Source organism: Garra rufa, chromosome 5 (assembly GCF_049309525.1).
Source record: "Garra rufa chromosome 5, GarRuf1.0, whole genome shotgun sequence".
NCBI lineage: Eukaryota > Metazoa > Chordata > Actinopteri > Cypriniformes > Cyprinidae > Garra > Garra rufa.
In genome coordinates this window covers 1,605,777-1,628,529 of record NC_133365.1, presented here as the reverse complement: position 1 = coordinate 1,628,529, position 22,753 = coordinate 1,605,777, and the positions used below count along the sequence as shown (strand labels likewise).

Genomic DNA, 22,753 nt, shown 5'->3' with positions numbered 1-22,753 from the left:
GAAATGTGCCTCAGGGTTCTATACTAGGCCCATTTGAATTATGCTGTTTGTTATTTCTGTGACAAACAAATGTTTGTCTTTGATGAACGTCTAATAACTTGATCTGCAATCCAACCATTCCTGATGGACAAACTCATTTTTGTGGGAAATAATGTCACATTACTCAAGCAAAATGGATTGCAAATGCAGTTTAATGTTGACTTTTAGTAGTAAAATACCGGCCAAGTAATTTAGACATGTAATGATTCACATGCTGAGCCAAGGTTAAACCTCTGCTGTCTTTGCAGTGAAAAACGGGGGTGGTTGAGTTCCAAACAGGAATAAACAGCTTCATGGATAGTCATTAATTGTTGACATTTGGCCCAAGTCCGGATTTAGTAGATTATGTAGTTTGTTTTTGTAATGATAGCTTGACATCAGGCTGGACATCTGCCTGTGTTCAGTTCAGATGATAAGAAAAGAAACATTTACTAGAAGACGACAGTGATTACGACAGACCTTTATACACTACCATTCATTTACAGTAAAAACAGTAATATTGTGAAATAATGTTACAATTTAAAACAACTTCAGTCAAACAAAAAATATTTGGACACCATCTTTTTTGGTATATAATATAATTTTTGCTATTTTTTACTACCAGGACTCTGTAGTTCATTTATGCAAGTAAGGATAGCAAAATAAAGTAAACTGTGACATATTATACCCAAAAAATCTTCATACAGTGGACTACCAGTAAAATTTATAAAAAATTTGGGACCAAAAATTAGATTTGACACTTTGACCTGATGATGTTTTGTTACATAGCTTTCTATTAAAGTTATCTGACATTATCAACATGAATTTGTTCTTGACACAATCTAACTTTTGAGTTCTTGTCATATTTTATTACCATTTAAACTAAACTATGGTGAATAAACTGTGATAACGTGAGAAATGCTGTAGGTGTCTGAATAAATTTTGGTTTGACTGTATATTAAACTTTTGTATTTTACAGTTTTTCTCAAATGCTAAAACACAAAAGCCAATCCTCTAAACCAAATGACCAGTTTTCTAAACACATTTACTAAATCTAGCCATCATTTTCCAATATCATAAACACATTTCACATGAAGACACAATTCACAAAACAATCTTCCGTTCTCATAAATCTAAACACATTTTTCCTTGCTAAAACACAAGTTGCAAAAGAACTCTGCTCATATTCTCAAATGAAAGCTCATGTGATGCAAAATGCTTGCCACAGTCAGCGATATTTGAACACAATGAACAAACCTGGCGTCATTCATTACACACAACGACTCAAAATTGAAGACACTTGTTGCTAATGCTGTGACCACATGTATAAAAGCAAGTTCAGAGTGCACAGTTTGCTGAAGATTCCAAACAAACACAATGGATGAAGGCAGAGTCAGGGGAAGAGGAATTCAAGTCAGAGGAGGGAGAAGAGCTGGCCATGGAAGAAGAGGAGCAGGCCAACGAGGAAGAGGAGTTCAAATCAGAGGAGGAAGAGGAGCAGGCCAACGAGGAAGAGGAGGAGGTCAACAATGAAGAGGAGAAGGTGCAGGAGGGAGAGGAGAAGGTCCAGGAGGGAGAGCAAGACAACCTCGCACCATCATTACGGACGAGATGCGAGCAACAGTCATTGACCATGTCATTGTCCATGGCTGAAGCAGGACTAAGAGTCCGTCCAAACCTGAGTAGGTTCACCGTGGCCACCATTATCAGGGCATTCAGACATCACAACAGGTATTGTACTATATTGCTTTCTTTGTCACAATACAGTTTTAAAGCCTGTGAATGTAGTCTATTGGTTTCAAATCAGTTGTTATTGTAAAGCATGTCAATTGACAACACGTGTTTCTTTCTTTAGAGTTGAAAGAATGCCACATAAAGGTGGGAGGGTTGCCATATTTACAGCGGCACAAGAAACCCTCATTGTGGATATGGTTCGTGAGAACAACCTCATCAGACTCCAAGAGACAAAGTCATTCCTGGATGAGGCTGGCTTCAACCTGCAGAAACAAAGGCAAAGAGGCCGTAACATCATTGGCCAAAGAGCGATCACTGAGGTTCCTGGCCAACGGGGGGGTAATATTACTCTTTGTGCGGCCATGGGTTCAGAGGGGTTTGTCCACCGGCATGCTGTCCTTGGGTCTTACAACACCCAACGTCTCCTCACCTTCCTAGAGGAGCTAAGAGACATCCTCCTGGACCGCCAACAACACCATCCTGGGCCCGCACATCACATTTATGTGCTCATTTGGGACAATGTCCGCTTCCACAGAACAAACCAAATCAGAGAGTGGTTCACCACCAACAGTAACCACTTTTTAAACGTCTGTCTGCCACCCTACTCCCCTTTCCTGAACCCTATAGAGGAGTTCTTCTCATCGTGGAGATGGAAGGTTTATGACAGACAACCATACACTAGAGAGAACCTCCTAAGGGCAATGGAGCTGGCCTGTGTTGACATCCCAGTGGAGGCCTTCCAAGGATGGATTCGCCATTCCAGGGCGTTTTTCCCGAGGTGCCTGGCAAGAGACAATATAGCCTGCGATGTGGATGAGGTGATGTGGCCCGATGCAGCTCAGCGACATGATGCCGCACAGTGATTGTGGTGTGTGTGTGTGGTGTGAATAAAGTAAATTAAAAAAACTTCACACTCTGATCATGTTTTCAAGAGTACTGTTGTGTGCAATAGATTCTGTTTTTGCATTGAGTTGTGTTACAGTAGTGTACATGCAGTATTTTCTATAGATTTATACTCTTCAAATGAAATTCACAAATCTAAATGCCTAATCCTCTGCAGAGATCTAAGAAGATCCGTTACTGTAAAGTTTATAAAAATATGCATTGGCAGTTATGAAATAAAGAACCTTCTCACAAATTGAGCATTGTGTTTTCAATTGTTTTGCTGTAGTGTGTAATGATGTGTATAGTGTTTACATTTTTGAAAGCTTCGAGCTGCTCTTTTGGTGTGAAAGTTTGAGTTTGAAGTGAGAAGGTGTGGTTGTGTTTATGTAGCTTTAGAAAAGGGTGTTGTGTTTAGACATTGGGGAACATGGAGGAAACGTTTGTGAAATGTGTTTTAGCATTTGAGAAAAACTGTAACTTAATTTTAACATTGCTTTGATGGATTGAGTGTCACACGGTCCTTCAGAAATCGTTCTAATATGCTGATTTGGTGTTCAGGAAACATTTTGTATTACAGTTTTTCTCAAATGTCCCCCAATGTCTAAACACAACACCCTTTTCTAAAGCTACATAAACACAACCACACCTTCTCACTTCAAAACTCAAACTTTCACACCAAAAGAGCAGCTTGAGGCTTTCAAAAATGTAAACACTATACACATCATTACACACTACAGCAAAACAATTGAAAACACAATGCTCAATTTGTGAGAAGGTTCTTTGCTTCATAACTGCCAATGCATATTTTTAGAAACTTTACAGTAACGGATCTTCTTCTCTGCAGAGGATTAGGCATTTAGATTTGTGAGTTTCATATGAAGAGTATAAATCTATAGAAAATACTGCATGTACACTACTGTAACACAACTCAATGCAAAAACAGAATCTATTGCACACAACAGTACTCTTGAAAACATGAACAGGGTGTGAAGTTTTTTTATGTACTTTATTCACACCACACACACACCACAATCACTGTGCGGCATCATGTCGCTGAGCTGCATCGGGCCACATCACCTCATCCACATCGCAGGCTATATTGTCTCTTGCCAGGCACCATGGGAAAAACGACCTGGAATGGCGAATCCATCCTTGGAAGGCCTCCACTGGGATGTCAACACAGGCCAGCTCCATTGCCCTTAGGAGGTTCTCTCTAGTGTATGGTTGTCTGTCATAAACCTTCCATCTCCACGATGAGAAGAACTTCTCTATAGGGTTCAGGAAAGGGTAGTAGGGTGGCAGACAGACGTTTAAAAAGTGGTTACTGTTGGTGGTTAACCACTCTCTGATTTGGTTTGTTCCGTGGTAGCGGACATTGTCCCAAATGATCACATAAATGTGATGTGCGGGCCCAGGATGGTGTTGTTGGCGGTCCAGGAGGATGTCTCTTAGCTCCTCTAGGAGGTGAGGAGACATTGGGTGTTGTAAGACCAAAGGACAGCATGCTGGTGGACAAGCCCCTCCGAACCCATGGGCGCATATAGAGTAATATTACCCCCCCCCCCCCCGTTGGCCAGGAACCTCAGTGATTGCTCTTTGGCCAATGATGTTACGGCCTCTTTGCCTTTGTTTCTGCAGGTTGAAGCCAGCCTCATCCAGGAAGAGGTACTCATGAGGTCTGGCCATCGCGTCCAACTGTAATATCCTCTGTGAAAATGTGAAAGTGCACAGGTGTTCAGAACAACAGTCAATCAGGTAGCACAGTATTGTCCAGAAGTAATGTAGGCCACTGAGCAACACAGTATGTCCACTAACTGTACTGTAAACATGGATGTATACTTACTTGCGCATACTCGTAGCGTAGGTCTTTGTGTCGCGCAGAGTTGCGCTCAAAGGGAGCCCTATAGACCTGTTTCATCCGCATCTTTTGGTACTGGAGAACTCGGTCTATTGTGGCCAAGCTGACATCATCAATGCTCTCAAAGTTGACATTATCGGCAATGACTTGAGGTTGTTCTCATGAACCATATCCACAATGAGGGTTTCTTGTGCCGCTGTAAATATGGCAACCCTCCCACCTCTATGTGGCATTCTTTCAACTCTAAAGAAAGAAACACGTGTTGTCAATTGACATGTTTTACAATAACAACTGATTTGAAACCAATAGACTTCTTTCACAGGCTTGTAAAACTGTATTGTGACAAAGAAAGCAATAGAGTACAATACCTGTTGTGTTGTCTGAATGCCCTGATAATGGTGGCCACGGTGAACCTACTCAGGTTTGGACGGACTCTTAGTCCTGCTTCAGCCATGGACAATGACATGGTCAATGACTGTTGCTCGCATCTCGTCTGTAATGATGGTGCTAGGTTGTCTTGCTCTCCCTCCTGGACCTTCTCCTCTCCCTTGTTGGCCTCCTCCTCTTCCTCGTTGGCCTGCTCCTCTTCCTCCTCAGATTTGAACTCCTCTTCCTCGTTGGCTTGCTCCTCTTCCTCCTCTGATTTGAACTCCTCTTCCTCGTTGGCCTGCTCCTCTTCTTCCATGGCCAGCTCTTCTCCCTCCTCTGACTCGAATTCCTCTTCCCCTGACTCTGCCTTAATCCATTGTGATTGTTTGGAATCTTCAGCAAACTGTGCACTCTGAACTTGCTTTTATACATGTGGTCACAGCATTAGCAACAAGTGTCTTCAATTTTGAGTCGTTGTGTGTAATGAATGACGCCAGGTGTGTTCATTGCGTTCAAATATTGCTGACTGTGGCAAGCATTTTGCATCACATGAGCTTTCATTTGAGAATATGAGCAGAGTTCTTTTGCAACTTGTGTTTTAGCAAGGTCTTAGGTTTAGCTGGTCATTTGGTTTAGAGGATTGGCTTTTGTGTTTTAGCATTTGAGAAAAACTGTAATATCTCAACTGAAAATGGTTGTACTGCTTAATATTTTTGTAAAAACACATACTATCTTTACTGGTAGTGCATATGTTGACATTTTAATATTAATTCCAGCTCATATGCATGAAATATTTTACTCATTGACTCATCTAGTTCTTGATTTATTATATTATCATTTAAATGAACAATCCCTGCATTACTGGTAAAAGAAAACTCTTTTCTCTAAAAGCAAAACTGTGAAATTTCTTATATTAATTCCAATACTTTCACATAATGTTAATGTTTTTATATTAAAACAACTACAAAATAGATACTCTGTTGTCACACAGAAGTCTAATAAGTGCATTTATTCAGCAACCTCAAACACAAACAATATAGTTGAGATTATAGTTGACATTTTCTTACAGTTAATCACGAGAAGGTCTGATCGAAGAGTAAATGGATAGTTCACCCAAAATGAAGATTACCTCATGATTTACTCACCCTTAAGCCATCCTAGGTGTATATGACTTACTTTCAGACAAATACAATCGGAGTTTGAATGGCAGTGAATAGCTGATTTTGAAGTTCAATAAAGTGCATCCATCCATCATAAATAGTACTCCACATGGATTCGAGGGGGTTAATAAAGGCCTTCTGAAGCGAAACTATGTATTTGTTTGAAAATAATACTCATATTTAAAACTTAATAAACCATAATCACTAGCTTCCAATAACCAGCGGATGATGTTATGACGTTGACGTAACGTAAGCTTTATTCTTGCGAAAACCAAGTTTTTCTTTTGTTTTGTTCACTCTCTCGTGCACTTTATTGGGCTTCATAATCTCGACCTCCATTCACTGCTATTATAAAACTTGAAAGAACCAGGACATATTTGAATCCAACTTCGACTGCATTCATCTAAACGAAGAAAGTCATAAACACCTAAGGCACTGGTCTCAAACTTAATTCCTGGAGGGCCACAGCTCTGCACATTTTCACTCCAACCCTAATCAAACACACCTGATCCAGCTAATCAAGATCTTCAGGATTACTAGAAACTCCAAGCAGGTGTGAGCTGAGCTGGTTGGAGCTAAACTCTGCAGAGCTGCTGCCCTCCAGGAATTGAGTTTGAGACCTCTGACCTAAGGTATATGGATGGCTTGAGGGTTAGTAAATTATGGGGCAATTTTCATTTTTTGTTGAACTATCCTTTTAATTCACAAGCTATTTCTTCTATCACTTCTTTATTCTCTTTGTCTCTCCTTAGATATTTCCAATGCCCGCCCAAGTTTGGCCTCTTCGCTCCAATCCACAAGGTGATCCGCATTGGCTTCCCGTCCACCAGTCCAGCTAAAGCTAAGAAGAGCAAGCGTATGGCGATGGGTGTGTCGTCTCTGGCTCACAGCCCCTCCAGCTCCTCCATCAGCTCTGTCAGCTCTGTGGCCTCCAGCGTCGGGGGGCGACCCAGTCGCACAGGCCTGGTAAGAGATGTTAAAATGCCAAGACAAAAGCAAATCATGCCTTATGTATGCCTTACTCACCCCTTGTCATCCAAGATGTTTGTGTCTTTCTTACTCCAGTCGTTTTTGAGGAAAACTTTACAGGATTTTTCTCCATATAGTGGACTTCTATGGTGCCCCCGAGTTTGAACTTCCAAAATGCAGTTTAAATGCAGCTTCAAAGGCCTCTAAATGATCCCAGCTGAGGAAGAAGGGTCTTATCTAGCGGAAAGATCGGTTACTTTCTAAAAATAAATGACAATTCATATATATTTTTTAACCTCAAACGCTCGTCTTGTCTAGCTCTGCGTGAGCTCTGTGTACTCCGGTTAGAGACAGTTAGGGTATAAGGAAAAAACACTCACTGCTCTTGTAGTTTTTATAAGAACCAAAGCATGTTTAATTCTTACAGTGAAGACTATGCTGTTTTATTTAACACCTCCCCCCCTTCCAAAAAAAAATTAATTCATTTGTGTATATATATATATTTTTTATTGCTATCTTTAAATGAATCAATCAAATAAAGTTCCAGACCCACTCATAATCATGTTAAATAATCGTGATTACAATATTGACCAAAATAATTGTGATTATGATTTTTGCCATAATAGAGCAGCCCTACTGGGTTGGTACTTCTGCTACTTCTGAAGTTGGAGGAGAAAATAAGATGGGAGTTTTTAGACATACCCTAACTGAGTTCTTGCAGAGCTAGACAAGACGAGCATTTGAGGTTAAAAATGATAAAAATTGTCAATTTTAATTAAGAATAACTGATCGTTTCGCTAGATAAGATCCTTCTTCCTCAACTGGGATCGTTTAGAGCCATTTGAAGCTGCATTTAAACTGCATTTTGGAAGTTCAAACTTGGGGCAACATAGAAGTCCACTATGTGACGAGAAATCCTGAAAAACATCATTTTTTTACAACTGAAGAAAGAAAGACATGAACATCTTGGATGACAAGGGGCTAAGTAAATTATCTGTACATTTTTGTTCTGGAAGTGAACTTCTCCTTTAAATCGTCATAACGTAAGGGAAGAAAACAATTTTTTTCTCTTGATAAGAGCCATTTAACAATTCATTGTGAAGTTCTTGTCTCTCAGTGAGGTTTTTCCTATATTTCTCGCAGTTGACAGAGACGTCGTCAAGGTATGCGCGGAAGATCTCGGGGACCACGGCTCTGCAGGAAGCCCTGAAGGAGAAACAGCAGCACATAGAGCAGCTCCTGGCCGAGAGAGACCTGGAGCGGGCTGAGGTCGCCAAGGCAACCAGCCATATCTGCGAGGTGGAAAAAGAGCTGACGGCACTGAAGGCCCGACATCTGCAGGTGTGACTCACACATATAAACACAACACTTATATGTGCATTTCATTTACTACTTTTACACACAAACATAAACTTACAGTTTGCATTTGACACTGCATTCAAATGAATTTCTGAAGAACAATGACCTTTTCTTATATCTCATTCAGTATGCAACAGAGGCAGACAGCAACCTACAGCAAGCCCGAGCCCTGCTGGCAAGCACACAGAAAGACAAAATGGAATTGGCCAATCAGCTTGAAGAAGAGAAAAGGTAAAGTTTTGCTTGTACATTACAGTACATAACCTCACATATATTGTACAGTAGCATCCTAACTTTCGCTTTCATTCAGCCTAGCACTATTGTCTTTGTTCTTGACTTAAAGATGAATGAAGTTTTTTATTTAAATAAAAAGTTTGAATACATAAATAAGGTGCGTATTGAAGAGCAGAGGAGAGTGGGGTAAGCTGGGACACTTCTTACTTAAGGTGTTCTAGACAAGGAGTAATAACAGACATTTCAAGATGTGTGTTATCATCTAGAATAAGAAGAAAACATATATGTGACCCTGGACCACAACACCTTAAGTTTTGTCTTAAGTAGCATGGGTATATTTGTAGCAATAGCCAAAAGTACATTGTATGGGTCAAAATTATCAATTTTTCTTTTATGCCAAAAATCATTAGGATATTAAAGATCATGTTTCATGAAGATATTTTGTGAATTTCCTAGTGTAAATATGTCAACGTCATTTTAGATTAGTAATATGCATTGCTAAGGACTTCATTTGGACAACTTTGAAAGGCAATTTTCTCAATATTTACTTTTTTTGCACCCTCAGATTTTCAAGTAGTTGAATCTCAGCCAAATATTGTCATATTCTAACAAACCATACGTCAATGGAAAGCTTATTTATATAGAGAGCTTAATTAAAAAATCCAGGTCCAGGGTCACATATATCAGTGGTTCTAGAAAAAAAAAAAAAAATGACAATCATAATTTAATTTTTTCAGATTTTTTCAGGCTTTCTTTATATAGATAGATACAGTTGTGCTCAATTTTTCATACTCTTGTTAAATTTGATCAAAGACGGCTGTAAAACTAAATCTGCGTTGTTATCCATTTGATCTTTCAATCAAAAATCCAACTTTTAATTGAAATAAACAATTAAATGAAACAACCAATGAAATTATACATTTTTTAATTAAAAAAAGGCTGAAAACCACTGGTCTGTATTGTAGGCCAAAAGAAATGGCTGTATAATATTTTTGTCCAGTGAGAGGTAAGTTGGATCAGTTGAAAACATATAGGCCTGGTTTCATAGACAGGGCTTAGCCTAAACCAGGATTAGGCCATAGTTCAATTAAGACATTTAAGTAGTTTTTATAAATGTGCCTTAAAAAAAAAACATTACTGGTGTGCATCTTGAGACAAAACAAAGGCACTGATATATTACAAGATCAGTCAGTGCAAGTTTCTTTCAGCTGAAACAGCTCAGACTTACATTTTAGTCTAGGACTAGGCTTAAGCCATGTCTGTGAAACCGGGGGATACTGTTTTAAATAAATATAGAATAGAATAGAAGATATAGAATATAGAAAACTATTTCCTTATGGTTTTAAAGTTGGTTTTTTTTGCAGTTATCCTGCACTCGCCACACAGCTTTTAGGAAGAATTCCACATTTAAAGATTAGCCATGAGTTATTGACATTATTTTATATTTTGTTCATTTACCTGCCATTTACAAAATGTGATTTGATGTGGGAAAAAAAAAACTGTTGTGGCACAAAAACGCTCAATTTTCAGATGTTCTCTTAATCATAGCCGGCAGTATATGATGTTCAGCTGCAAAACGATTAGTCGCGATTAATCGATTTAATATAAAATTTTATGTTTGCATACTATATGTGTGTACTGTGTATATTTATTATATATATATATTTGCTAGATTAGTAGGGAGATACAGCTTATCCTCTGATACATGTTACTCTTTATATCACAGTTATGGATAACAAATGCACTTGCAAATAGTGTATTTCTATGTGTTTAAGCACTTTTGTTTTTGTGTTATCCTGCATTCATGCCAATAGGCGTCAGTATAAAGTTCAAAACTGCTGTGTATCTATTAAAGCAACAAACTAAAAAGTAAATGAGAAATTCCCTGACACCTGGTGGTCATTATGTGTCATGACAGGAAGGTGGAAGATCTTCAGTTCAGAGTTGAGGAAGAGTCCATTACCAAAGGAGACCTGGAGGTACTTTACTACATTGTGTACTTTTTTCAATTTGAATACATTTCTATTGATGCCATCACTGAATGATATAATTGGTTCATTTAGAATGTCTTTCTATCTAAACATCTTAAGTCTACAAAAAAAAAAAGAGTTGCGTTAAATATTAAGCATGATCTATAACCTAATGACTGTCAAACACATACAATACACACTGTACTTAAAAAGCCTAATTTTCATTTGGAAAAAATTATGTCTACTCTAATATCTGTTTAAATGTACAGTATGTATTGTAAATGTATTAAATATGTTCTTCATTTATCCAGCCCTATACTCTCATGCCGAATGTGAAAACATACTATGCCCTGCCTTTAAACGTTTTCACACTTTGGTATTACGATCGCTGAATAGCTAGAGCCTGTTAATCTTTTTCTGTGCTACCTACGTATGTCTCTTTATCTCTTTCTCTCTGGTCTTTCCGTTTCCCCCTCTCTTTCTCTCTGTAGACTCAGACCAAACTGGAGCATGCCCGTATTCGGCAGCTCGAGCAGTGTCTGCATTTGGAAAAGTCCAAAGCAGAGCGGCTTCAGAAAGAGTTAGAGGAAAAGATGGTAAACATGCAGGGAGATAAAACACCCCAGCCTGTAGCCATCTCTCCCATTGCCATGTTTCTGTCCCTTTGTTAGAGCCCATGTCTGTCGGTCGCCACTGCTTGTGCTTGATTGACCAGGCCTGAGATCTCCATCATTCAACTTAGCTCTCATATGACTAGATATGTTTAATGCCACTTCTTTTTGTTGATCAGAAAAGATCAGATATTATTTTAATTTCACCCATTTTTTGCATTTACAGTGTTGATTTAATTGGAATTTACTCCAGCTCTGATCAGAAATTGCATTGCTGTGAAACCCCAAAGTCATGAGCGGTGGAGATCTTTGCCTGTCTCTGTGGGGCAGCGTTGCTCCTGATAGCCAAGAACTGCTTTCACCTTTCATTTGCAAAATATTTTCTCATGTCTGTGTTCTCTTGTTCTCTAAGCATCTGCCTGAAACCCTCAGGTGGAGCTGAGGAGTTATCTTCTCCACCGTAATCTCATTTCCTCACATCAGTCTTCATATTATGTCTTAGATGCTGAAATACAGCCTCCAACCTTTGAAAGGGTTGTGAAACAAACCCCCACTGACACATCTATGCTGTATTTGTAGCCCTTATTTTTCTACAATTAGAGGTAGTTGCTAAGACATAACAGTTATTATTAGTCATTCAAATAATATTCCAGATATCGTTCTCATCACATATCTGGTCTTACACGACAAAAAATGCTTGTCTTACTTAGATTTTTTTGTCTTGTTTCCAGCCAAAATATCCGCTAATGTGTTTTCGCCAACAAGTGCAGATGAAACTACTACGATGGCACCAAAAAGTTTCAAAGACACACCTTGAAACATTGCAAAAATAGGCTGAAGCGTGATGCCTGAAAAATGCAAGTTTCAAGATATTTGGCTCACTAAAGAAGAAAACTTAAAAGCATATTCATATATCTTAAATCTTCTATTTACATGAGCCTACGCTCTTTTCAATAATATCCATGCAAAAGTTAATATCAGATCATTTTAAAATACAGTATAGGATGTACCGAATATTCTTAAGTTTTATGCAAAACAGAAATACGACAAACAGAATATCAGATCTCTGTCATATTGCAAAAAAAAAAAAAGCTTTTTTTGCGTAGTTTTGATTGACACATGAAAACTGTAACGATGTATCTTACAAGGTAACACAATATAAGCTTGCTCTTACTTGAAATGTGTCCTCACATTAAGTCCTTGAATTTTAGGATATTGGACCTGGAAAGTCCTTAAATTTGAAGTTAACCAAGGTGTGGGAACCCTGCAGAAAGATCTAAACAACTGCCTTAGCAATTCCTTAGTGACTGTTTAGAACACCCTAACAACTGCCTATTAATGCCCTAATGACCCTTCTAAATATCTAGCAACCACCCAGATCACCCTAGCAACACCCTAGCTACCAATCAGAACACCCTAAACACCCTAGTAACTGTCTAGCAATGCCTTTGCAAACAACCAGAACACCTTAGCAAATGCCTACCAGTGCTCTATTGACCAACACCCCAGTAACTACCATGAACATCCTAACTAATGTCTAGCAATGTCCTAGCAAACAACTAGCAACACTCTGGCAACCACCAACAAAATTCTAGCATTGTGGTTTTACGATCATAAGTTGAGAACGCAAAATACAGGTATAAACGGGGTCTGAAACATTTTGAGCTTGTCCACTTTCAACCACTTTTAGAGATAGTTGAAAACTCATTAGTGCAGAGTGCCTGGAGTGCTGCTGTCCTGCGGAGTTTAGCCCCAACCCTAATCAAACACACCTGACCAAGCTAATAAAAGTCTTCAGAATTACTAGGGCTACAGGCAGGTGAGGTTTTTTCAGCTTTGGCACGCCAGGACCGATGTTGCCTATCCCTGGTGTAGATGCACATGTGGTTGAATTCATTAAAATAGCCACTAAAGACTTTCTAATACTTAACGTGATGTTGGATGCGCTAACCAGACAGGATTTAAACTAAAGTTTGGTACCCCTGTTGAAAAAAACAGCATATGCTGGTTGGGTATGTTTTGAAGCATGGCAGCTGGTTTAAGCTGGTCCTGAGCAGGAGCTAGTTGCTTAGGACCAGCAGTTCAAAGCCGGCTTATAACCAGCTCAGGACCAGCTTCAACCAGCTCATGACCAACCAAAAACCAGCTTAAACCAGGTGACATGCTTCGAAACATACCTAACCAGCATATGCTTGTTTTTTTCAGCAGGGATGAAGGTGAAAAATGTCGGCGTTGTCTTATTAGTCTTTATTCTAACACAAACCCACAGTGTTTAGTGTCGTTTTGCAGCCATTGAAACAAAACTAAAAGCTGCTGCTTTTTGGAATCATTTTCCATGGTCTCCCTTTGTATTCATAAGTAAAATGTGCAGGCTTATTTTTCAATATTAGATGAAAGATCAGGAATACGTCCATACATATACCCATAGACCCTTCCCTCAAAGTAATCAGGAAAGTGGTTGAAAGTGGACAAAAGAGACAAATTAAAAGAGCAGTGTTACCAGGAATGTGTCTCCCTTTTCTACTTGTGATCCGATTGACCAAAACATATCTTAAAGGGATAGTTCACCCAAAAATGAAAATTCTGTCATTACTTACTCACCCTCATGTCGTTCCAAACCTGTAAGACCTTCGTTCATCTTCAGAACCCAAATTAAGATTTTTTTTGATGAAATCCAAGAGCTTTCTGACCCTGCAAAGACAACTGCGCAACTGACTAATTCAAGGCCGAGAGAGGTAGTAAGGACATCGTTAAAATAGTCCATGTGACGTCAGTGGTTCAACCTTAAAGGAGTAGTTCCCTTTCAGAACAAAAATGTACAGATAATTTACTCACCCCCTTGTCATCCAGGATGTTCATGTCTTTCTTTCTTCAGTTAGAAATTATATTTCTTAAGGAAAACATTTCAGGATTTCTTTCCGTATAATAGACAAGTTTAACTTCCAAAATGCAGTTTAAATGCAGCTTCACAGGGCTCTAAATGATCCCAGCCGAGGAAATTGCTTATCTAGCAAAACAATCATCATTTTCAAAACAAATTCACTATTTCTGTACTTTCTAACCTCAAACACTTGTCCTTTTCTTGTCTATGTCTGCGTGAATCTTTCCGGTTCAAGACAGTTAGGATATGTCGAAAAACTCCCATCTCGTTTTCTTACCCATTTCAAAATCGTCCTACAGTACATTGCTGCAGAAGTACCATCCCAGTAAACATGCAAAAAAGATCAAACGCCCTTTACAAAAAAAAGGTAAAACAAAGATGTAGGATGCTTTTGAAGTTGAAGAAGAAACCAAGATAGGAGTTTTTCGACATACCCTAACTGTATTAACCCGGATTACACAGACCAAGCATGTGCATGGCAGCCGAGACAAGATGAGCATTTGAGGTTAAAAAGTATATAAATTGTCAATTTGTTTAGAAAATAACAGATCGTTTCACTAGATAAGACCCTTCTTCCTCGGCTAAGATCGTTTAGTGCCGTTTGAAGCTGCACTTAAACTGCAATTTGGAAGTTCAAACTTGGGGGCACCATTGAAGTCCACTATATGGAGATAACTCCTGAGGTGTTTTCCTCAAAAAACATAATTTCTTTACAGCTGAGGAAAGAAAGACATGAACATCTTGGATCACAAAACGGGGAGTAAATTATCTGTAAATTTTTGTTCTGGAAGTGAACTAATCCTTTCATTTTAAGACTTCGTTTAACAATTTCTTCTCTTCTGTGTCAGTTTTTGACGCATGTGGTAGTTGCGTTGCTGTCTATGCAGGATCAGAAAGCTCTTGAATTTCATCAAAAATATCTTAATTTGTGTTCCGAAGATGAACAAAGGACTTAAGAGTTTGGAACAACATGAAGGGTGAGTAATTAATGACAGAATTTTCATGTTTGCATGAACTATCCCTTTAATAGACATAGTTAATAAACAGGGCCTCACGTTTACTTGAGTAAATGTAAAAGTGTAGATGTGGCTGTCGTTGTGAATGATAGTGAAAGGCGGCAGCACAGTTCAGGCACTCTAATCAACAGGATTTCACATTTATCAACAGGTCAAAGGCAGGCTCCAGCCAACACCAATGAGGCTGGGCAAGAGTGTCAAGGTGATATAAAGGGAGTAACACGCTGTGTGGTTTTCAGAGTGATCTTCTATTTTCAATATGAAAATTATATTTAGATGTGTGCTTTTCTCACTTCTCTCTTGTGGTTTGAGACTGCATCTATGAACTCTTGTAGTATTATCTGATCTCTGATAACCTCTAATGATATTCTTCTTTAAACTATCAAATTTTCAGATGACTCCACAATGACTAACATTAATGTTTGGTGTGCTTAATGAAATGAAAATCATCTTTAAATATTGTTTCTTTAATCATAGTTTGAATCCTAGTAGTGATTGCCTGCGTTCCTTTGGACTTGCTGTGTGCCGTTCCATCTCATATTTGCCTGGCCGCTTTTAGATGGACAGACTGAGAAAGGCTTGCTTGGGCTTGAATTCAACGGGAATGCTGGTGTAGTTTCATAGGTTGCACTATATCTGCTTTTTTGCACATGCAAGAGCCATTTTTCAAGAAATGGCCATTCACTGAAATGTTTGCAGGGCAAGCAAATGCTTTTTTTGCTTGTTTGCTTTTCATGCCTGTATCGCTGTCCGGTTGCTAGTTCTAGTGGGCAACTCTCCAAGATATTTCATACTGATTACCAACAACATAAATATTTATTTGGGGGATGCACAATATATCATATGTATCTTTTTTTTTTTTTTTTACAGATAGCAAATATGGTTGTGTTTTTAAAAATGACTATAATGCAAAAATAATACAATTTTATTGCCATTTTATAAACCATTTTAAATGATACAGTTTTAGAAAATTAATTGTTAAAAAAAGTTTAAAAAGTTAATTTGTAAAATTTATTTGTAATTTGTGCATTATGAAAGTATTTTATATTTTAACGGAAAAAAAGTGTCTGGACAGGATTACAAATTCACAGAATTGTGTATTGTTGAGTTGTGTTTATGTGTCATGAAAATAATGTCATATATAATTTTTAATAGTCCTAAAATGGTAATTACTTAATTGTATTAGGACCTCTGCTGATTTACTCAATATTGACCATTACTATTATGGTTCTCAGTGTATATTGTGCGTCCCTAGTTTAGTAGCTTATGTTGTTATTTTCATTACTTTTTGTCATTTGATAATAAGCTTTTCCCATTTTTGTATTGAAAAACACTTAAAATTTGCTTTAGTTTTAATCTCTGTTTAAATCCTAAAACTAAGGTCAAAGATCTTGTCGAAAAATGGCTAAATCCTTTGAGAGTTGCCCCTGAGCAGAAGGACCGGAGGTTTTGGCATATAAAAGATGGAAGATGCAGGATTTCTGACCCTTTTTCTGTCCTCTAGCAAACCACAGTTGAGGAGAAGAGTCGTGTTATGCAGCTGGAAGAGGAATTGGCGTTGCGCAAGGCTGAGGTCGAGGAGCTCCAGGCACGGCTTCAGAGAGGCTCCTCTGGTCCAGGCACAGATGCTGGAGACAGCGGACCAGGCATAAGCTCGGAAACTCTGGTTTTGAGGGAACAGCTTCTCTCTGCAGGTCGTGAACGTCGCGAAGAGAGCAGCCAATTACGCGAGAGGTACGAAGCATCTTTGAGCAGCAGCCAGAAAGAAGTTGAACGCCTTAAAGCCACCACAGAACGTCAAGGCCAAGAGATCTCCGACCTGAAGCAAAGACTTCAGCAGGCCACTCGTGAAAACATGGAGATGATGGACAGCTGGAAAGCCAAACTTGACGCTCTGGTTGGAGACCATCAACGTGCTCTAGAAGAGTTGAAAGCATCACTAACAGGAGATCGTGGAGCAGGTGATACTGCCGGAGGAGAGGGTGAAGGAACCACACCTGAGATGAGAGCAGCTCTCGAGAGCTTAAAGATGGAGCAGCAATTGGAGCTAGAGAACCTGAAGGCCAAACATGAGATTGATGCTGCCGTAATGGCCAAAGAGCGTGAAGATCTACGTGCAAGGCTTCAGGATTTGCGGGACCAGCTAGAGGAGAGTGAGGAGAACTGGAAGATCCAGGTGGAAGCCAAGAGCAACCAACATACTCTGGAGTTTAAAGATGTCTTGGAGAAGCTTCAGAAGGCAGAGTTGAGAGTCAGCGAGTTGGATAAGTCTCATGAAGAGCAGGATAAGGCCACACAAGTTCTCAAAGAGCAGCTGGAGCTGGCTGAGAAGAAGATGGTCGATTATGAGGCCCTGCAGAAGGCTGAAGCTCAGAGCCGAGCAGAGATCCTCTCTCTGCAGGAGAAGCTGAGAGTCAGTGAGAACCGGTTGCAAGCTGTAGAGGCAGATCACACCACCCAGGATGTCAATGTTAGTGAACTCTAGGACACTAATTATTCTGCTAATAATGTGGAGAAATTTTACTTTGTTGATTAGTCAGAATTTCAGAACTAAAATTCGATTGCATATATGTGACCCTGGACCACAAAACCAGTCATAAGGTAAAATTTTACAAAACTGAGATGTATACAACATATGAAAGCTCAATAAATAAGCTTTCTATTGATGTATGGTTTGTTAGGATAGGATCTATTTGAAAATCTGGAATCTGAGGGTGCAAAAAAATCAAAATACTGAGAAAATCACCTTTAAAATTGTCCAAATTAAGTTCTTAACAATGCATATTACTAATCAAAAATTACATTTTGATATATTTATAGTAGGAATTTTACAAAAAATCTTAATGGAACATGATCTTTACTTAATTTCCTAATGATTTTTGGCATAAAAGAAATATCAATAATTTTGACCCATACAATGTATTTTTGGCTATTGCTACAAATATACCCCAGCGACTTGAGACTGGTTTTGTGGTCCAGGGTCACATATTTGGAACCAGTCCTAAGAATCCTAATGGGATGAATAAGAATCAAGATCCTACTGGATAACAGGGTGGCCGCGGATCCTTAAAAAGTCTTAAAAAGTCTTAAATTCCGTTGTCCTAAAATAAGGCCTTTAAATGTCTTAATTTGTCTTAAATCTAAATCCAAGGGTCTTAAATTTTTTACACTTTGAAAAGAAAAAGTTTATCGTTTTGAGGAGAATCTCCTGCGCACGTTCTAAATCTGTTCTGTTGCTAGACACGCGCTTGCTTGACAAGTTGACAACGCCTCAGTGTTGCCAGATTTAGCGGGTTTCCGCCCAACTACACGCATTTGATTTGCAGATTAACTGTTGAGTTTAACCATCATAGAGTAAAAGTTTATAATTAGCACATGTTTTTACGTTGCCGCACACACCTGACGCGAGCACGCGCAGAGAGAGAGAGAGAGAGAGGCGCGCGGCGCGATTCACACAGATTGATTCCTCTTTAACTGCTATTTGAACGGAAACGTACATACCAAGTCATGTATTAATACCCGTTTTGGTATTCTGTTTAACAGTCGTTTATGTCTTCAGTGAACCGAAACAGCTGAGAAAGAGATGCGTGCATTTGGCCTTAAAGAGACAGCGTCCTATAAATACCTGCAGTGAGAAACACTAGTTATTTTACAATTAATTATTAAATTTCCCCTCCTGAATACTAGTGTTATTGATTTTATTACTAACTTTATGTTGTATTCATTTACACTTGTCATTTGTGTAATTGTTCTTGTTTTGTTACTGAACTTTAGTTCAGATAGTAGTTTTTGCTGTGGATGAGAAGTAGCCTACCTAAAGTAAGCATTCAGTAATTAGGAAAAAACAAACTTTTTTTTTTTTCTGATCCGAAAAATTATCCGATCCATGACTCAAAATCCGTGTTTGTTACACTGTTACATTGGCTTCAAAGTGTGTGAGAGCCTTGACTTTGTCATGGAATAGAAAATAATTTCTTCTTCTGGAATAGTGTTTTCTGTTGAATATTCCCAAGAATAATCAGTTAAATAAAATAATAATTTAAAATATCTTCATAGTTTTGTGCTAGACTTTTGCGGGACTTTCAATTTGGTCTTAAATTTTGTTTGAAAATGGTATTAAAAAGTCTTAAAATGTCTTAAATTTAACTTGGTCAAACCTGTAGACACCCTGGATAAGCTGAAATCCTGAAAAAATATTATACATTTTTTTATTCATCCAGTAGGATCTTATTTAATGCTTAGATGATCCCTGTGTAATCCCTTTGGTATTAAAGGAGAAGTTCACTTCCAGAACAAAAATTTACAGATAATTCACTCACCACCATGTCATCCAAGATGTTCATATCTTTCTTCCTTCAGTCGTAAAGAAGTTATGTTTTTGAGGAAAACATTTCTGGATTTCTCAACATATAGGGGACTTGTGGTGCCCCTGAGATTGAATTTACAAAATGCAGTTTAAATTCAGCTTCAAGGGGCTCTAAATGATCTAGTGAAACAATCAGTTATTTTCTTAAAATAATAGCAATTTATATACTTTTTAACCATAAATGCTTGTCTTGTCTAGCTCTGTGATGCGCATGCATACTCTGTGTACTCTGGTTCAAGACAGTTAGGGTATGTCGATAAACTCCCTTCTCATTTTCTTCCAACTTCAAATTAATCATACATCATTGTTTTAACCTTTTTTGTAGGATCTTCTTTGCCTTTTCACTTTGTATGATGATTTTGAAGTTGGATGAGAAAATGAGATGAGATTTTTTCGACATACCTGTGTTAACTGTCTTAAACCGGAATACACAGAGTTGACGCAGAGCTAGACAAGATGAGCATTTGAGGTTAAAAGGTATATAAATTGTCTTTTTTTAGACAATAACCAATCGTTACACTAGATAAGACCCTTCTTCCTCAGCTGGGATTGTTTAGAGCCATTTAAAGCTGCATTTAAACCACATTTTGGAAGTTCAAACTCACATGCACCATAGAAGTCCACTATGTGGAGAGAAATCCTTAAATGTTTTCCTAAAAAAGCACATTTCTTTACGAATAAAGAAAGACATGAACATCTTGAATGACAAGGGGGTGAGTAAATGATTTGTAATTGTTTTTCTGGGAGTCAACTACTCCTTTATGTTCTAATTAAATTCTAACAGAAATTCCAAAACCTTTAGGATTGTTGACTGTACTTCAAAAAACTTTTTTTTAAGTTCGCTTAAATATGTTTTCTGCCCATCCAGATGATCGAAAATAATGACAACTCTGAAGAGAAGATTAAACTTAAACAAAATATAGAAGGTATGTGTACAAATAATGACAATTAAAAATGATTGTGTATTCAGTAATTAATGTACTCGACTGTTCAAAAGTTTGGGGTTTGTACGATTTTTTTGTGTTTAAAAGACGACTCTTATGCTCACCAAGGCTGTATTTAATTGATCAAAAAATACAGTAAAACAGTAATATTGTGAAATATTATTACAAATGAAAATAACTGCAGTAATTTTTAGACATTTTAACATGTGAAAATAGTTTTTTTATGACTGTGTTTATAACTTCAACTTTCTATTAGAAACTCTGGAGAAACTCACAAAAAGGGAAAAAGAAGTATCCACTCTAACAACCCAAGTAGATGCCCTGAAGACCCAAATAACTGGTAATTACTGCATTTAACATGCTCTTTTGCGAAATAACAAATGATGATGCTAGTGATAATTTGTTCTCCTTCTAACAGTAGCTATTTCCATCACCCTGTTTTTATGCACATTTTGAATTATTGCATAATAAAAGAGTGATGAACACCAAATTTCAAAAGAAAATCCCTTAAGTTTCAAAAGTTTTTACACTCGCTTGAGGTGGTTTTTTGACTTGTGAGGAAAAAAAAGTTAAAGCTAATAAAGGGAGATGGAAATGCCTTTGAATAAATACCTGACAAACCAGTGGACAGATCTTGCACAGCATCTGAAATGTTATGGTCATTCTGAAATTCCCAAGCAAAGTATTTATGTATAACTGCCTCCGTAGTCTTACATGACCACATTCACAAACAGCAGCCAAAATCCACGACTGCATTCACTGTTTTGTCTGCTCACTGTTAGGTGCAAGTCATTAATTATATATGAAAATTATTATATTCAGTAGCTTCTCCTAGTTTTCTTAGAGATATATAGTGCCAGTTGATCAGAAAGTGACGATTTTGTTCTCTTTAACTCTTTGAATGGAAATGGTGCTTATTTGCAAAAATTTTATGCAATATTCCAATTTAACTTTGGATGGAAACCCAGCTAATAAATGCATCTGCATCTTGTGTGTAGCCTTAGAGGAAAAGGTTCGATTGGGAGAGAAGGCGGTAGATGGACTCGTTAAGGAAAAGGCGCGCTTGGAGGTGGAGCTGGAGTCCATGACCAAGAAATCCCACGATGCATCAGGCCAGCTGGTGATTATTAGCCAGGAGCTTCTGAAGAAAGAGAGGTAAAGAGCATAACATGGCGGAGGAGAAGACACTTTGTGATTTATTACAGGTGTGAGTGAGCTTTTAACCACTCGAGATGAAAATAATAGCATGAGCCACATGGAAATTATTGTCTTAGTTGTTGAAGTACATTTTCAAGACATGCTTTGATCATCTGTCCTACAGTTGAATATAGTACTTGAAATTAGTCCTCCAGCCTCTATTTTAAATCTGTCATGGAGAACAATCATCTGGATTATATTGCTTCCCAATACTCTAGGATAAATGGTTACCCATATACCATTGCTGATTTAATCCACTCAAGAGCAATTTAAGTTAATGAAGACAATTACACTGATTAAATCTGTGGCCAAAACGTCATTTAGTCTTTTCAATCAATGCTACATGCTGACAGTAAATATCCTGTCAGGGGTTTAGCCTTGGCCCTTAAAGGAATAGCCCGCCTAAAAATAAAAATCTTGTCATCATTTACTTACTCTCAAGACTTTCCAGACCTGTATGAGTTTCTTTTCTCTGTGGAACACACACAAAAAAACATATTTTAAAGAATATTGGTAACCAAACACTTTTGGTTTCCATTGACTAGGGCTGTTCGATTCCGAAAATTTTGGAATCGATTCCGATTCCGATTCCTGGTTCTGGAATCGATTGGATTCGATTCCAGAATCGATTCCTCACTGTTGTTTCGATTCTTTTTCGATTCTTGTTTTTTAGATTGGAGGAAGCTAATTTCACAATGAATGCAGGATGTAAAGGTCGTATAAAGTTACCTTCTCATAATATGAAGCTTCCTTTGTAAAAAAAAAAAAAAAAAAAAAAAATATATATATATATATATATATATATATACATATACATATACATATACATATACATACATATATGTGTATATACTATTTTTCTGTAGATCTGACTGATTTCAAATTGTAATTTTGTATGCATTTGTAACCCACAGCTCAGCAGTGGACATGCATTTATTGCATGAATAAAACAAGACGTGACGTGTATAAAATGACACAATTAGCAAACTATACACTGAAACAAAATAAACAGAACTTTAACAACAACACTGATATAAGAGCTCGTGGCACAGCTGTCAATCTCTGCGTTTTCTTTCAGAGTTATCATTGACATTGGCTGATAGAAAGATTAAAATGAGCATTTATTTAAGATGTAAATAAGATCAAGACACATCATGATTTATTCTGTCGTGCAGCGCTCGA

The 22,753-nt window shown here is 37.9% G+C and overlaps 1 protein-coding gene across 3 annotated transcripts in view; it reads left to right on the top strand.

Moving 5' to 3' along the window:
* clip2 (CAP-GLY domain containing linker protein 2) overlaps window positions 1-22,753 on the top strand; it is a 67,933-nt gene that overhangs the window by 35,970 nt on the left and 9,210 nt on the right. Inside the window, exons 5-13 of one of the 3 annotated variants that reach the window (XM_073841115.1) lie at window positions 6,777-6,990; window positions 8,137-8,334; window positions 8,480-8,583; window positions 10,505-10,565; window positions 11,048-11,152; window positions 16,569-17,534; window positions 20,299-20,356; window positions 20,631-20,714; window positions 21,373-21,529. In XM_073841115.1, the coding sequence (XP_073697216.1) occupies window positions 6,777-6,990; window positions 8,137-8,334; window positions 8,480-8,583; window positions 10,505-10,565; window positions 11,048-11,152; window positions 16,569-17,534; window positions 20,299-20,356; window positions 20,631-20,714; window positions 21,373-21,529 (1,947 nt within the window). Of the gene's footprint in view, window positions 1-6,776; window positions 6,991-8,136; window positions 8,335-8,479; window positions 8,584-10,504; window positions 10,566-11,047; window positions 11,153-15,215; window positions 15,267-16,568; window positions 17,535-20,298; window positions 20,357-20,630; window positions 20,715-21,372; window positions 21,530-22,753 lie in introns of all 3 variants that reach the window. The other 2 variants (XM_073841116.1, XM_073841117.1) reach the window with 2 other exon arrangements.